General features: G+C 37.4%; 1 protein-coding gene across 2 annotated transcripts in view; it reads right to left on the reverse strand.

Annotated features, from left to right (window-relative positions):
- The window catches only part of Rpf2 (ribosome production factor 2 homolog), a 30,767-nt gene extending 14,463 nt beyond the window's left edge, over positions 1–16,304 (reverse strand). The window contains exons 1-6 of one of the 2 annotated variants that reach the window (XM_078019485.1): positions 16,173–16,304; positions 12,030–12,162; positions 8,941–8,978; positions 7,458–7,497; positions 5,442–5,523; positions 4,134–4,210 (exon numbers count right to left, since the gene is read on the reverse strand). In XM_078019485.1, the coding sequence (XP_077875611.1) occupies positions 4,134–4,210; positions 5,442–5,523; positions 7,458–7,497; positions 8,941–8,978; positions 12,030–12,162; positions 16,173–16,195 (393 nt within the window). In that variant the 5' untranslated portion in view covers positions 16,196–16,304. Of the gene's footprint in view, positions 1–4,133; positions 4,211–5,441; positions 5,524–7,457; positions 7,498–8,940; positions 8,979–12,029; positions 12,163–15,928; positions 16,113–16,172 lie in introns of those variants that run through there. The other variant, XM_078019486.1, reaches the window with a different exon arrangement.
- Between the last annotated feature and the right edge of the window lie 640 nt (positions 16,305–16,944).

Raw genomic sequence — 16,944 nt, forward strand, 5'->3', positions numbered from 1 at the left:
TGACAGTAATCAGAGATTATCCAAATACAGCAGAAAAACAAACATGACAAAAAACAAACATCTTTTGCCCTAGGACTAGAGGTCACTTGTTGTTTCCCTGCTCACTATGACCACTCTTGTTGACATTCTCTGCTTCCAAACCCTGTAAATCAACTATATGTATTTAGAGGATGAAGATATGCTGAAGGTCTGCCTAACTGAAAGCTTGAATGGACCTTCCAGCCCCAATAACTCTTATGTGCTCCGTTTGTACCTGACTCCAGGACTATGGGGAATATTTAGGTATATAGTAGGTATGACAAGGTGGAGCCCCATAGTTCTGGCTTCAACACAATGCATAGTATTAAAAAATACTTTTTTATTTTTTTGGTACCAGGGATTGAACTCAGGGGCACTTGGCCACTGAGCCACATCCCCAGCCCCATTTTGAATATTATTTAGATAGGGTCTCACTGCGTTGCTTAGTATCTCGTTTTTGCTAAGGCTGGATTTGAACTCCTGCCTCAGACTCCCGAGCCACTGGGATTACAGGCATGCACCACCCCACCTGGCTAAAATTACATTTTAAGTCATGACCCAGTATACACATCATAAAAAGAAAAGAAATGTTATATGAAATAATATTTAGCATGTAAAGAACTCTATTCCATTAAAAACAAATTGAATTCTGAAAGGAACTAAAAATTCAAAATCCTAAAAATATTATAAATAAAGTATACTAAAAATACTATAATTATATGGAGCCCCTGAGCCATCCTTTTCAGTTCTGTTTATTTATTTTTTTTTTGGCAGGGGGTGGGGGATACTGGGAATTGATTGAATCGAGGGGCACTTAACCACTGAGCTAACTTCCCTGACCTTTTTATTTTTTGAGAAAGGGTCTCCTAAGCCTGACTTTAAACTTGAGATCCTCCTGCTGTAGCCTCTTGAGTAGCTGGGATTATAGTGAGATTATAGGTGTATACCACTAGGCCCAGATTGAGTTTTTTAAATAGAGAAAAAACAGGGAAATAATATGTATTACACAACATTCCAAAAATTTCTCAAATAAAATTTCTCAGGCAGTTGCAATATGGCTACCTTATCTAAAATAAAATCAACTTGCCTCAAAATTTAATCTGTTTATTAAGGCTTACTTGGTCATCTTAGAAAACAGGATCCTAGAATACTTGCTGAATTCCTGGTAAAGTCTAATCACCTGTTAATTTATTCTTATTGTGCCTGTATAAAAATTCATTAATAGAGAGAAGAGGCTTGGTAAACACAATAGGCATTAAAAAAGAAATACCAGTGAAATGTCTTAAAAATGAGATGTAAAAAAGGAAATTAATTGAAGGAAACGTATAAAAAAAATATACAACTTTAAAACAAACTAAAAATACATGCTTGTAACCCAAGATTAGGGTGAAAAGAGAACTATATAATAAATCTCAGTGTATGCCAGAATTGTTGGTGTAAGCACATTTCTTATCAATTAATGAAATCTGTAGTTATTGTATGAACACACACACACAAACTCACTTATTCCACAAATGAAAAGTTTTTTTTTGTTTTGTTTTTTGTATATGTGTGTGTGGTACTGGGTTTCAACTCAAGGCCTCATGCATACTAGAATCACGTTACATCACTGCATTCAAAGAAAGGGTCTCACTAACTTGCCCAGGCTGGCCTCAAATTTTCAATCCTCCAGCCTCTGCCTCTTCCCAGTAGCTGGGATTACAGATATGCACCACATCAGACTTGTGTTCCAGTTTAGAAGCAACACAGTGAATGGAGGATTTCATTGCTTTGGAAACAGAAAGAATAGAGGGATTGATAACCACTCATCCATCAGTCAATGCTCACACCCACCAATCTAGTAACCAAGTAAGCAGTAATTGTAAAAGTAAAAATGGGGATATGCTGCTTGTCTCCAGGGATTTGTGCATAGCCCCAAAGATACTAATAATATGATGGCTTCCACAATAATCAAGTCATTAGTTTATATACTTTATAAAACACCTCCCAATATATTATGTTCACTGATGAACATTTTTCACAGACATTATCTCATTTGATGTTCCTATACTTATCTCATACATGGTTGCAATTGAGGGTCAAGAAGTCATTAATTTGGGCTGGGGATGTGGCTCAAATGGTAGTGTGCTCGCCTGGCATGCATGCGGCCCGGGTTCGATCCTCAGCACCACACACAAACAAAGATGTTGTGTCCGCCGAAAACTAAAAAATAAATACTAAAATTCTCTCTCTCGGGCTGGGGATGTGGCTCAGGCGGTAGCGCGCTCGCCTGGCATGCGTGCGGCCAGGGTTCGATCCTCAGCACCACATACAAAGCTGTTGTGTCCGCCAATAACTAAAAAAAAATAAATATTAAAAATTCTCTCTCTCTCAATAAAAAAAAAAATTCTCTCTTAAAAAAAGTTATTAATTTGTCACATGACAAATGTCATTGTAATCGAAAGAAAGGCCTCAAAATCTTGTGTTCTGCCTCTAAATCCAATTTCAGGCCACTGTTCTGTCTTATAACTGAAGAAGCTAGAATGACTGACCAAATGGTGATGTCATAAGACCTTCTTTCCAATCTGCAGGATCAGGGGATATTTAATTTAGGAATTCTTTTAAACTAAATGGTGCATTCCCTCTTTAAAGAAGGGCTGACAGAAGGTATCGAGATATATATATATATATATTTATACACACACACTATAATTCTTTCAACTATAGCATAAATCTCAAAAAACTATTAACTAAGAATAGTTACATAACTTTCCACTACAAATGACAATACCCTTTCTCTCAAAGATCTTGAGAACCAGGCGTGCTCTCAAAAAAAGGGCTGGAAAGAAAATGGAAAGAACTAGAAACCATCACATTAAGTGAAATAAATCAAATAAAAGAAGATTAAGGATCATATGTTTTTTCTCATATGCAGAAGCTAGAGAGGAAAAAGAAAAACAAAGTTGGGGGTGGTTCTTCTAAAAATTAAAGTCAAGCTGGGCAGAGTGGCACACGCCTATAATCCTCCGTGGCTCAGGAGGCTGAGGTGGGAGCATGGAGAGTTCTAAACCAGCCTCAGCAAAAGTGAGGTGCTAAGCAACTCAGTGAGACTCTGACTCTAAATAAAATACCAAATATTTGGGATGCAGCTAAGTGGTTAAGTGTCCTTGAGTTCATCCCAGGTGCTACCACCCACCAAAAAAAAAAAAAAAGAGAGAGAGAGATCAGTACAGGAAAAGGACCAAGGGGTGGAAGGTGGGGAGGGAGAGGGGAAGTGTTGGGGAATGACACTGGTCTAATCATATTGTGTGCACATATGAATATTTAACAACAAATGCCATCAATATATACAACTATAATGGACCAATAAAAGGGGGTGGGGCCTGGGATATAATCAGTGGTAAAGAGCCTCTGGGTTAAATCCCACTACCAAAGGAAAGAAAACTTCTTGAGAACTAATCTTGGTTCCACTTATTATATGTATGACTCCAGATGACCAATGAAACCCCTCTGGGTCTCAATTGTAAAATCTATATATAATAGGGAAAATTATTTTGGCCATGCACAGGACAGCTATGAGTTTTAAGGAAAATAATACATTTGATGGGATAAAATCAGAAGCAGAGTTCCGAGAAAGTAAGAGCCCAATTTGTATCCAGGAGCTGAGATGGAACATTCTTCCTAATTGCTTTCTATTTCATAATCCCATTCAAACAAAGGAGATACAAAGATGCCAAGTTCTAAAGGGGAATTAAGCTAGAAATTTGATGGCCAAAATACTACATAATCAGCCAGAGCTTCCTGGATTTAGAATAGGCCTCTATTTCTGAGGTTCTATAAAATAGGTGTCATAATCATTCAGAGGGAGAGGACAGCATTTAAACCACGGGCCTAGACAAGAATTAGTAACCACAATATGAAGTCTACCTGCCACAAGACCCACATGTGTTATATGCTCTAAATTATATTTCTTACTTTTAAAGTAAAGGTAAAATAAAGTAGTATTTGTTGTGCATGCCAGAATAAAAACATGAAATTCTCTACAAAAATTCTAAATTAGTACTCTTCACCTATAGTCACTACTGGTCAAGAGCAACATTACAAAATGCTTTTTATTTTTATAATAAGTATCTTACCTTAATATCTTTGAGCGACACAAACTTCTCAATACCTAATTCAATCATATCCAGCACATGGTAGTCATACATGCGACCTAGAAGAAAATACATTTTAAGCATTCTTTTTCCAAACAGCAACCTAAATCCAATTATGATTAAATTCTGAGATGGAAAATATACAAATATATGTTTCATATTATAAAAATATCTTCAACTTGAAATAGGGTAATCCCCACCATCAGTGGGGTCCCCAATTCCAATGGATCTATATTGTGTGACAGCTCAGAGATGTCCATTGCAAGTAGAAGGTAATTGTGTTGCATCTATAACTGAGTAAGTGGAGATGCTGAGAAACCTAAGAAGCCATATTTCCTATTTAAACCCAAAACTTATTTCCCATGGAGGCAGAAGCAATGGCATTCTGAGAAGAATTAATAAATAAGAAACTCTTTCATATTCTTCCTCATTTATATAACTTCCATGTATTGGCAGCATAATATTTATATGCCTAGGCTGAGGATTACAACATAGTGGCAGAGCACTTGCATATACAACACCTTGACTCAATTCTAGCACCACAAAAAAAAAAAAAAAAAAAAATTATATATATTTTGTGTGTACACAAAAATATATATGACCTGTTCTTTACCTAAAGACTGTTTACTTCTTTTCTTCTACTGCGCTGGGGATAGAACCCAGGGCCTCACACATGTTAAGCAAGTGCTCTACCACTGAGCGATGACATTAAATAACTGTATTTAATGTCTTAAGGTAAAAAACAAAACAAAAAATTACTTCAGAGCATAATGGTTACTCCTAAATTCCGAACACAGCTTATATGAATCACAGAGCTGACTCTATAAATAAAAACATTAAGAGGCTGAGCGCAGAATTACAGGTGCATGCCTGTAATTCCAGCAGCTCAGGAGGCTAAGACAGGAGAATCATGAGTTCCAAGCCAGCCTCAGAAACAGCAAGGTGCTAAACAACTCAGTGATTCCCTGACTCTAAATAAAAAACAAAACAGGGTTAGGAATGTGGCTCAGTGGTCGAGTGCCCCTGGGTTTAATCCCCAGTACCACTTCCCTAAAAAAAAAAAAAAATTAAAAATAAACCAGGGTTTGATGGTGCATGCCTGCAATCCTAGCCATTCAGGAGTTAATTCCTGGTTAGCCTGAACATCTTAGTAAACTCTTGTCTCAAAATAAAAAATAACAAGGTTTTTGAGGTGTAGTTCAGTGGTAAAGCACCCCTGGATTCAATCCCTGGTTCCACAAAAAAAAAAAAAAAAAACTAATTAAAAAAAAAAAAGTAAATCATACTTACCTATTACTAGATTATTTGGCCGCTTCTTGTTATGGGAGCCAAACATAAATAAAGAACAATCTGACTTCTTTGAAAAGAATTCCTATGAAAGCAAATAAAAAATAAGAACCTTGAGAATCTTACCTCTGAACTATATATCTATTTTAGTTTTGAGACAAGATCTCGCTAAGTTGCCAAGGCTGGTCCTGAACTGGCAATCCTCCTTCCTTGGTCTCTTAAACTGCTGGGATTACAAGTGTGCACCACAATACCAGGCACAAATTAACCTTTTTGAGAATTTTATCATCAAAGATAATGAAACCTCTTGTAAAAACATGCAAGGGCTTTACGACATGTCATATGTGAGTAAACTATGCACAATGTCTGATACAAGAAGGTATTTAAAAAATATTTTTTAAACCAATGGAAATGGTTTTCTTAAAATGTTTTCAAAAACATTCTTATAGCCAGGCATGGTGGCACCCACCTGAAATCCCAGTGGCTTGGCAGGCTAAGCTAGGAGGATCACAAGTTTGAAGCCAGCCTCAGCAACTCAGTGAGACCCTAAGCAACTTATGGAGACCCTGTCTCAAAAGAAAATAAAAGGATTGGGCACGTGGCTCAGTAGTTAAGCACCCCTGGCTTCAACCCCTAGCCCAAAAATATACAAAATTAAAACAATTTTATGGCCAGGCATGGTGGCACACACGTGTAATCCCAGCCACTTGGGAAACTGAGGCAGGACAACTGCAAATTCAGAGCCAGCCTCAACAACTGAGCAAGACCTTGTCTCAGGATAAAAAAATTAAAGCACTAGGGGCTGGGGCTGTAGCTCAGTGGCAGACTGCTTGCCTTCCACATGGGAGGCACTGGGTTCAATCCTGAGCACTGCATAAAAAAAAATACACAAATACAATAAAGGTATACTGTCCATCTACAACCACAAAAAAAAAAAAGGAAATAAAATAAATAAATAAAGCCTGGGAATATAGTTCAGTGGTAAAACAATTCCAGTACTACAAAAACAAAAAACAAAACTATAATTTGGTAACCACAAAGCAAAGCCTATAATACCTAAAAAATAAAAAGGCAACAAATCAAAACATACTGCTAGAGAAAGTCTCTTAACCACACAGAGGGGAAAAGAAAAGATCTAGCCAGGTGCAATAGCACACACCTGTAATCCAATTCTAGCTCAGGAAGCTGAGACAGGAGGTCCTGAGTTCAAAACCCAGCTTCAGCACTCAGTGAGGCCCTGAGCAACTTAGCAAGATCCTATAGATCTCAAAAAAAACCAAACAGGGGTTGGAGGTGGGAGTGGGAAGGGAGGTGCAGGGCTGAGATATGGCTCAGTGGTTAAGTGTCTCCGGTACAAAAAAAGAGAGAGAACGAGAGAGAGAGAGGGAGGATCTGAAACAAGCTTTCATTTGACAATTACGTGCTTAAAATGTAATTCAACCTATAAAAATTTCTATCAATATACTTGTAAGCAATGAATAATACATTTACTAGCAAAAGCGAAATAAAACATCTTAGGAGACTGAAGCAAAATAGCTTGAAGTCAAGAGTTGAAAGCGAGTCTGAGCAACATACAGAGACCCACCCATAAAATAATAATAGTAAGATCTGTAGAGATGGAAATTATAGACACACACGTGTACATGATACATACACACACACACAATCAGCATTCCTATTATTGGGATTGAAGCTGGTTTCAAACTTGCAATACTCCTGCTGTAGCCTCTTCAGTAGCTGAGATTACAGGTATGTACCACTGTGCTCAGCTACAGTTATATTTTTAAAACAATAAAGGTCTTACCCCTCCCATATCAAAATTATCTTCCTTTTTTTTAGTGGTGCTGGGGATGGAACCCAGGACCTTGTGCATGCAAAGCAGGCACTCTACCAACTGAGCTATATCCCCAGCCCAGGATGACTTAATTTTTAATTAGGGTTATAATATCAAATTAGGGTTATAATATCAGTCTTGAATAATCACATGTTCTCTTAAATCAGAAAGATTCTTGTACTTACCAGTGATGTCTGATCCTCAAATGGTCTTGTAATATTTTTCCTAAGAATATTAAAAAAGTAACCCCAAATTTAATAATCTTGATAAGTAAATTCAATTAATATATAAAAGATAATTTTTATTAAGATGATTCAGAAAACAGAAATCTGGGCATGGTGGCACACCAGCAATCAGGAGGCTGAGGCAGGAGGACCACAAATTCAAAGCCAGCCTCAGAAACTTTGCAAGGCCTTAAATAACTTAGTGAGACCCTATCTCAAAATAAAAAATAAAAAGGGCTGAGGAGGTGGCTCAGTGGTTAAGTGCCCTTGGGTTCAAACTCTAATACCAAAAATAAATAAATAATAAAAAACAGATATCCATTCAAATATTTATTTAGTGTCTATTATATGACAGGCAGTGTTCCAGGATTTAGGGATGCTATAATACTACATCAAATAAAGTACTTTCTTTCATGGAGCTATTCTAGTAGAAAAATAAATACATTCAAAAAGTAATAATTATTATAACAAAGATGAAATTTGATATTGTGTTACCATAAAGAGTATAACATGACAATTTCAGCTGAGACCTGTGAGTTAGTCATAGAACTTTTAAGGCTAACATTATTCTAAGAGGGGAAGGCAGTGTCCCATACTTGTAATCCCAGTAACTCAAGAGGCTGAGACAGGAGGACTGAAAGTCCAAGGCCAGGCGCAGCAATTTAAGAAAGGCCCTCAGCAACTTAGCAAAATCCTGTCTCAAAATAAAAAACATGGGGAAAAAAAAAAAAGGCCTGGGGAGGCAGCTCAGGGCCCCAGTAATGAAAAAAAGAAAGAAAATTATTCCCTAAACAGTATATCATAACAACCATGTACGTGGTATTTACATTGTTTTAGGTATCATAAATAACTTAGAGATCATTTAAAGTTTATGGGAGGATGTATGTAGGTTCCAAGCAAAATCCACACCATAAAATATACATAAGGGATCTGAATATCCACAGACTTCAATATCCAAAAGGAGTCCCCAACAAACAATGACAGATAACCCTATTTGCACAGTCTTTACTTAGTCTTAAAGTATGTCTTCCAAATATTTACTAACTACAAAGGGAGTTATAGTGGAGAAACCCAGCAGACACCACTTTAACCTACTAATACCTCTCAATCCTGAGGTACTTTACCACTGAGCAGCATCCCCAATCCTTTTTATTTTGAGACAGGATCTTGCTGCTAAGTCATTTAATCACTTAGAGCCTTGCTAAATTGCTGGGGCTGGCCTCAAACTTGTATCCTCCTGCCTCAGCTTCACAAATCACTGGGATTACAGGTGTGGGCCACCATGCTCAGCTGGAACAACATGGTCTTTTTACACACACACACACACACACACACACACACACACACACACACAATTTCCCTTCTAAATCTTTTATAAAGTGGTTGTTACTTTTATAATAAAACAAAATAATTTAAAATAAAATTTTTTAAAATCATGACTTACTTTTTATATAGAACGCCATATGGTTTTTTCAGTGCATACTGTAAAACATAATTATTAGCTTTTAAAACAAAACATTCTGAAAAGCAGAAATCACAATAAAGCATTACATACATTCTACGAGACTGCTCTAGTCACTGAATCCTATTCTGATGTCTTTTGTTTGGCTCCCTTTTGATCACATACAATAATTTGTAACATAAGCTTAATATTCTTAGACTAGATTTTCCTATTTCAAAGTATCCATGCCCTTTCAATAGTCTATCCAAGTTAAAATAATTCCCTTCATTTCTTTAAACTCTTCCTAGCCCATTCTCTCTAAGCAAATAACCTAGATTAGAAAGAAGAGCAAAAGATAACAGAAAACTAAATCCTATCTGAAAGCACTTACAATCGAAATGACTTTGGAGATACAAGAACTCAGCAAAAGTCATCAAAATGATGACAATTAGAATACTAGCCAGAGTTTATTTCATTTATTTTGCAGTGCTCAGAATTAAACTTTGGCACTTATGCACACTAGGCAAGTGCTCTACCAGTAGGCTACATCATTGGCCCTACACTGGGTTTAAACAGCCCTTAAAAAAATTGCTGCTGCCAAGTGCTGTGATACACACCTGTAATCCCAACAACTCAGGAGACTGAGACATAAGGATTACAAGTTCGAAGCCAGCCGAAGCAACTCAGTGAAACCCTGTTTTAAAATAAAAAATAAAAAAGGCCTGGGGATGTTGCTCAGTGGTTAAGCACCCCTGGGTTCAATCCCCAGTACCAAAAACCAAAATAAAACAAAACAAAAAATTGCTGTTACCCAACCCTCTTCTTTGTTTTCCCACTTCTTTCCACTGATTCATTAATAATCACTTATTATCTGTATGACCACCAGTACTGCTCTACCAAAAAGAATAGCAAATATGTAAAGCATTGCCTTGTATCAGAAAAAGGAGTCAGTGAGAGAAAACAATGAAAAATAAAAGGAAATGATCATTCATCAACTATAAGAGCTAGTAAATAGAGAAACTCTTGTGGGTTGGGATATAGCTCAGTGGTAGGGCACTTGCCTGGCATGAAAAAACTCACCAGTAAAATATACCTTCTGAAATACCAAAACTCTGGAAGATTCTTCTTATCCAATGTTTTCCTGTCTCAGAGTAATGAACATTACTACCTTTTTTTGACAACACAGTCATTGTTATGAATGTTAACTACTGTAATAATGTGTGATGCAGATTATAGCTATTAGAGCTTGTTTAAATATGTAGGGATCATTCGGTTGACAGAATAGTGTCTTAAAAAAACAATGAAATTTAGAACCATTTCAAAAAAGGATGAGTACAAATTAGGTATTTAGATATCTGAATTGACTATATTTAATAAGCATAAAGAATTTAGTCAATTTCAAAAACATGTTCAACTATTTTACTTGATTTAACTCAAAGAATCTATCAGCTATACTCAAGATTCGATACTCAACTATCTACAAGTATCTCCACACATTATGCCCCATTCATTGATTAAATACTCACTGAGCACCCAATATGCCTAGACTCTGGATTAGGCACCAGGTATAGAAGTAGGAAAAAGTTTTATATCTTCACTATGTAAATTAGGTCCCAAACTCAGACCTAACTTAAATAGTGAACCTGCCCCACCTTTTACAGTCTCTAATCGCCATTACTGCCCAGCAGGCCCACAGGCCAAAAAGCTCGGAAGTTGTACTTCTCACTAATGCCCAAACTATTCTGCCCTCAACATCTATTCTCTGATCAATCCTCATTTTCATTTTACCATCACCAGACTCCAGGTTCTCTTTACCAGGCTAACAGCAACGATGTGGTTGCCCACATTTGCTCTCTGGCCTTTCTAATCAAGTCAAGAAAATGAACTGATCAACTCTTTCACTTAAAATCTGCCAATGACTCCACAGGACTTTTGGAATAAAATTCAAATGAAATTTAACATGTGACTTCTGACTCTTCTGGCTTCACATAGTACATATCCTTTAGCCAGTCCAATTATTTGCAGTGCTCCAAATGCTCCTTCACATGCACTTTTGCCCAAGATTCTTCCTCAGCTTGAAAGCCCTTCTCTTTCTATCCTCTTGCTCCAAATGCTCCTTCAAAATGAAGCTTTCATGTTATTTCTAGGAAGCCCATTTTTTGGGGGGTCCCCCTAAGTGATGTGAACTATCTCCCATTCTACCCTCTGCATACCTCCAGCACAGCATTTAATTCTTAATACTTTAAGCTCACTAAAAGGAGATGCTATGTTTTTCTATTATTCCCAGTACTCAGGACAGTAAATGGCATTGTTAAATGAATAAATACATAGTGATATTCAGTTACTTCACTTTGCAAATTAAATGTGTTCCTAAAAGGGCTGGAGATGTAGCTCAGTGATAGAGTGCTCTTTGTCTACCATGTATAAGATCCCAGGTTCCATTTCTAAGGCAGTGGGGTGGAGAAGAAAAAAAAAAAAAAAGTAGAGCTGAGATACATTCCTAAAATGTATCAAATTCTGTAATTAAAACTAGTTTAATTTACTACCTGCTTTAAGGAAAACCAGTAGTCAGCGAGGTGGGAAGAAAAATAACCTCTAATTTCAGATCTTCTCGAAGGCTAGTAGATCTTTTTATTTTATTTATTTAAATGTTTATTTATTTGTTTGTTTTTAGTTGAAGGTGGACAAGAGACCTTTATTTTACTTTTTTGTTTAATGTGGTGTTGAGGATCGAACCCAGTGCCTCACACATGCTAGGCAAGTGCTCTACCTCTGAACCACATCCCCAGCCCAATGCTAGTATATCTTTTTTTTTTTTTTTTTTAAGAGAGAGTGAGAGAGAGAGAGAATTTTTTTAATATTTAGTCTTTAGTTTTCGGCGGGCACAACATCTTTGTTTGTATGTGGTGCTGAGGATCCAACCGGGGCCGCACGCATGCCAGGCAAGCCGTGCTACCACTTGAGCCACATCCCCAGCCCAAGGCTAGTAAATCTTAAGGTAACCTTACCATTTCTCCAGCAGCCCAAACCAGTATGCTGAAAGCTTCTAAAATGACTTCAGTAGTACTTAAACATTGAGTATATATACATACCATATCTTTAAGTACTTGTGTCACTATTGCATTTGCATTTCCCCCTTTAATCAGCATGGCATTTTTAATATTTTCACTGAGCTTTGGTTCTCTCTTCTCAAGGAATCTCTTGGCCCTTTTTGTTTTGGGTTTTCTGTTAAGAAAAGCACAATTCATAACAATGCAAACATTTTCCTCACATTGCAAAATCAAGACTTTAACAAGGAGAAAATTCTAAAAAATCAAGGAGACATTACATTCACATATTTATCAGTTAGGATTCCAACATTAATATCTCACATTTTATTAGAAAAAGACACTCTATCACTATTAAACAAGCGTTTTGTTAGCTTCTGGTTTTCTTAAAAAAAAAAACTTTCATTTTAATATTCCTAATATTCTTCTTTTTTTTTTATTGCAGTGCTGGGGATTAAACCCAGGGCCTTGTGCATGAAAAGCAAGCACTCTACCAACTGAGCTATATCCCCAAGTTGCAGCATTCCTTTATTATTGTTGTTTTCTAAATCTTTATTTTTTTTTAATTGTAGAAGGACACACAATATCTTTGTTTATTAATTTATTTTTTTATTGGTGCTGAGGATTGAATCAGTGTCTCACACATTGCTAGGCAAGCACTCTGCCACTGAGCTACAGCCTCAGCCCACTCTTTTTATTTTTATTTTATTATTTTTGGCACTGGGAATTGAACCCAGGGGCACTTAACCACTGAGTAATATCCCCAGCCCTTTTTATTTTGAGTAGGGTCTTGCTAAGTTGCTTAGGACCTAAGTTGCTAAAGCTACCTTTGAATTTGCGATCCTCCTGCCTCAGCTTCCTGAGCTGCTGGGATTACAGGTGTGTGCCACTAGGCCCAGCTTCCTTTTTTCTTTTTAATTAAAAAAATAAAGAACCAGACAGGTGTGATGATGTACACCTATAATCATAGGCAGGAGGATTGCTATTTGAGGCCAGCCTGGACAACACAGAAATATCTCAACTCAATTAAAAATAAATAAGCATAGCAGAATACAACAGTTACTAATATGGCATTATGTAAAAATGTGGATATGTAACCGATGTGATTCTGCAATCTGTATTTGGGGTAAAAATGGGAATTCATAACCCACTTGAATCTAATGTATGAAATATGATATGTCAAGAGCTTTGTAATGTTTTGAACAACCAATAAAAAAATAAATAAAAATAAAAATAAAAATTAATTGAATCTTTAAAAAATAAATAAATAAATAAATAAGCAAATAAAGGGCTCAAGTGGACATTATTTTTACTTCCCCCATCCCAAATTTAAAGTAGACAAACTGTACCCTGCACACTAACACAAAGAATTGTATATCAACTGCTGATCAACCTGTGGATATTTATTAAATATAGGATATTTACTAAATATAGACATTATTTACTAATATAGGTATTGCTTATCTTTTCTTCCAGATTTAAGACCAAGTACCTACCAGGAAGTATATATTATCTCACTCCAACATCACTGCTGAGAAAGTCTATTAACTACCAAAGAGTGATCTTGGATATTAAGACTTAATTTTGGGCTGGGGATGTGGCTCAAGCAGTAGTGAGCTCGCCTGGCATGCGTGCAGCCCAGGTTCGATCCTCAGCACCACATACAAACAAAAATGTTGTGTCCGCCAAAAGCTAAAAAAAATAAATATTAAAATTCTCTCTCTCTCTCAAAAAAAAAAAAAACTTAATTTTCACTACAACCCTAAGAGACAGTACACTTATGATCTTCACTTTATAGATAAAGCAAAGACTTGATAAGTAATCTTCCTAAGGTCATGCAGCTAGTAATAAGGCTCAACTTCACAATGAGCTAGATTTAAAAACTCATCTAAGACAATTACCTAAGAAACAAATAAGGGAAAATAAATTATTATTCTGACTTTATGGTATGAAAATAGAACTACATGTTTTGTTTTGTGGGTTTTTTTTATTTGTTTTGTGGGTTTTTTTATTTGTTTGTTTGTTTTTTGTGGTATGAAGGACTAAACCTAGAGCTTAGTTCATGCCAGGTACTTTACAACTAAACAATAATCCCAGCCTAGCAGTACCATGTTTTTATACATTTCTTTTCAAAAAAAGTGTCACCTTTGCCTCCTCTAATGGTGAACATTATAGGCAAGCATCTTGCTTTTCAAACAGTTCTAAGCCATCTATTGAAAGAATTCATCCTCTCTTAAGTAACCATGACCCTTCTTCTTCTGGTCCTATGAATACTTCAGGAAGGAAAAGAAACACAGAATATACACAACTTTAAATTCCCATGTAGAACTAATAAGGCTAAATCAGGAGGATCGCTAAAGCCCAGGAATTAGAGACCAACCTGGGCAACATAGTGAGACTGGGCTTACAAACAAAAAGTTCAATACAAGATTAGAAAAGGGGGCTGGGGATGTGGCTCAAGCAGTATCGCTCTCGCCTGGCTGGGGTTCGATCCTCCAGCACCACATACAAACAAAGATGTTGTGTCCGCCAATAACTAATAAATAAATAAATTTTTAAAAAAAAGATTAGAAAAGGTTTGCTTTTTGTTGTTGTTGTTTAAAGCTATGTGAAGGCTTATTCTTTCATATATTACTCTTCATCTCTAAACAATTCTCAGGAGACTAAGAGAATAAAATTTCTAGGAGCTGTATGATGAATGAATCCTTTTTTATATTTGGTAGTGAGAACTGAACCCAGAAGCAGTTTACTACTGAGCCACAGTCCTTTTTGTTTTGGGGGGAAAAAAAAAAAAAAAAAGCTGCTGAGGTTCTTGCTAAATAGCTGCGGTTGGACCTCAAATTTATAATCCTTCTCTCTCAATCTCCAGAATTGCTGGATCACAGTCCATGATCTCTTACAAAGTTGCATTGGAGGGGCTAGGGATGCAGCTCAGTGGAGAGTAGCTTATCTAGTCTACCATACACTGGTCCTGGGTTTAGTCCCTCCCCACACCCCACCCCTGGATTTAAAAAAAAAAAAAAGTTTAGAATTTCCTCTCCAGATAAATGTCACATATAAAGTTTTTAATCACTTACTGGTTAATAAAGATACAAATTATTTACTAAATCAAATCAAGAAATATGTAGTGTGAGCCAGGCACGGTGACATATGCCTTTAATCCTAGTGATTAAGGAGGCTTGCTAGTTCAAGGCTAGCCTCAAGCAATTAGCAAGACCCTGAGCAACTTGGCGAGACCCTGTCTCAAAACAAAAAAGGCTGGGGATGTGGCTCACTGTTTAAGCTTCCTTGGGTTCAACCCTCAGTACAAAAACCAAAGAGAAAAAATATGCAATGACTTTATGGCAACAAATGGTATGCGCTCTATATTCTATGTGGTTTATTTACTTCTCAGGAATCAGCAACGAATACCAAAAAACACTTTTACATGTTTTAAACACTTTTACATGTTATTAACCCTCTAATACACTGAAAATTAGTCATACTCATCTTTGTAGTCCCAACACCTAACAATATAGTAGGTTGCAAAATCTCTGAATTAATGACTAAAAAGAAACAATCACTTAGATTACACATTAACCTCGGCAAGGCCCAAGAAAACCATTGCCAATCAGAGCAGAAATATTTAAGAGCTCAATACATATTTTTTGTACGAATTTAAAATAAACATCACTCCAGGATAACTCCAAGATAACAAGCGTGCAAAGCTGGAAGGAAAAGAAAACGCCAATGAACATTTTCCAAACGCTGTAGCAAAAGCTGTAGGTACATTCGCCAAACTCACAGCGCTACGAAGCACGAATTATGATCACTATTTTAGAGTGAACTGAGATCTAGGTTTAATGGCAAGTTTCAAAGCCTTGTGCACGCGCCCGGGTAGTCACCTAGACCTGTCAGGTTCTGAGGCCTGGGCTCTTAACCCCTTCCTCTACCATCTCACTCACACTCCAGAAGTCAAGACATTTTTGAGAGACTGGAATAAAAGCGGCAACGTCTCCGTCCCTCCTCTCACGCTGCGGCTCCCAGTTGGAAGCTTCCCGCTCTCAGTCTCCGGGCAGACTGTACCAGCGGAGAAGACCCGCGTTAACGGGAGCGGTCACCAAAAGAGATGGCAGCACAGGCAATATCGCTCTCCTCCCAGGGCACCCTCTTCCCAACATTCCCCAGGCAGGATCCCAATGCACTTACATAACTCGATCCAAGGCGTCCATGACTATCCCAGCCCCACACTCGAGAAAGGGAGAAGTCGCACGGTTACACCAAGCGGACTCGTGCAACCTAGCAAGCGGAACCGGAAATCGTAGTGACGATACTTCCGGAGACTGCCCCGCCCCTGGCGGCCATCTTGGGTCAGATCGCGTTTTGTTGCCTTGGTTACCTTGCTTGGGTTCTTTCCCAGAAATTGAAATAATACTTAAAATGACTTAGCCCCTCAGCTTGATGTACACGCTCGTGTGTACCTGGAGTCAGGTATAGGGAACACAGGATATCAAAAAGGTTGAAAGGGTGATGGGTACTCATGTGGTAACTAAAAAACAAAACGTGAAACACCATTGATAGAACTTTAAGCTCCGAAAAGGCAGTTTTCTGTTTTTTTGTGTATGTGGGGGCGGGGGGGGGGGCGGGGGCGGGCCGGGCATCGTCTCACTAACTTAGGGAGCCTGGCATGGAATTTTCCGTCCTCCTGCCTCAGCCTCCCTTGTCAATTATATTACTGGCATGTGACACTTGCTCTCCAAGACAGTTTATGACAACCGTTGTTGCCTAGTATATAAAAGGCATGCCAAAAGACCGCTGATCGTGAATTTTTCCTAAATATTTTAAGTTTTTTGTGGTTGTAGATGAACACTATACCATTATTTTATTTGTTTACTTATATGTGGTGCTGAGAATTGAACCCAATGCCTCACATGTGCTAGGCAACCCTAGCCCCCAAATTACCATAAAATTCTCGCCTTTA

Source organism: Ictidomys tridecemlineatus, chromosome 8, assembly GCF_052094955.1.
Source record: "Ictidomys tridecemlineatus isolate mIctTri1 chromosome 8, mIctTri1.hap1, whole genome shotgun sequence".
Lineage (NCBI taxonomy): Eukaryota > Metazoa > Chordata > Mammalia > Rodentia > Sciuridae > Ictidomys > Ictidomys tridecemlineatus.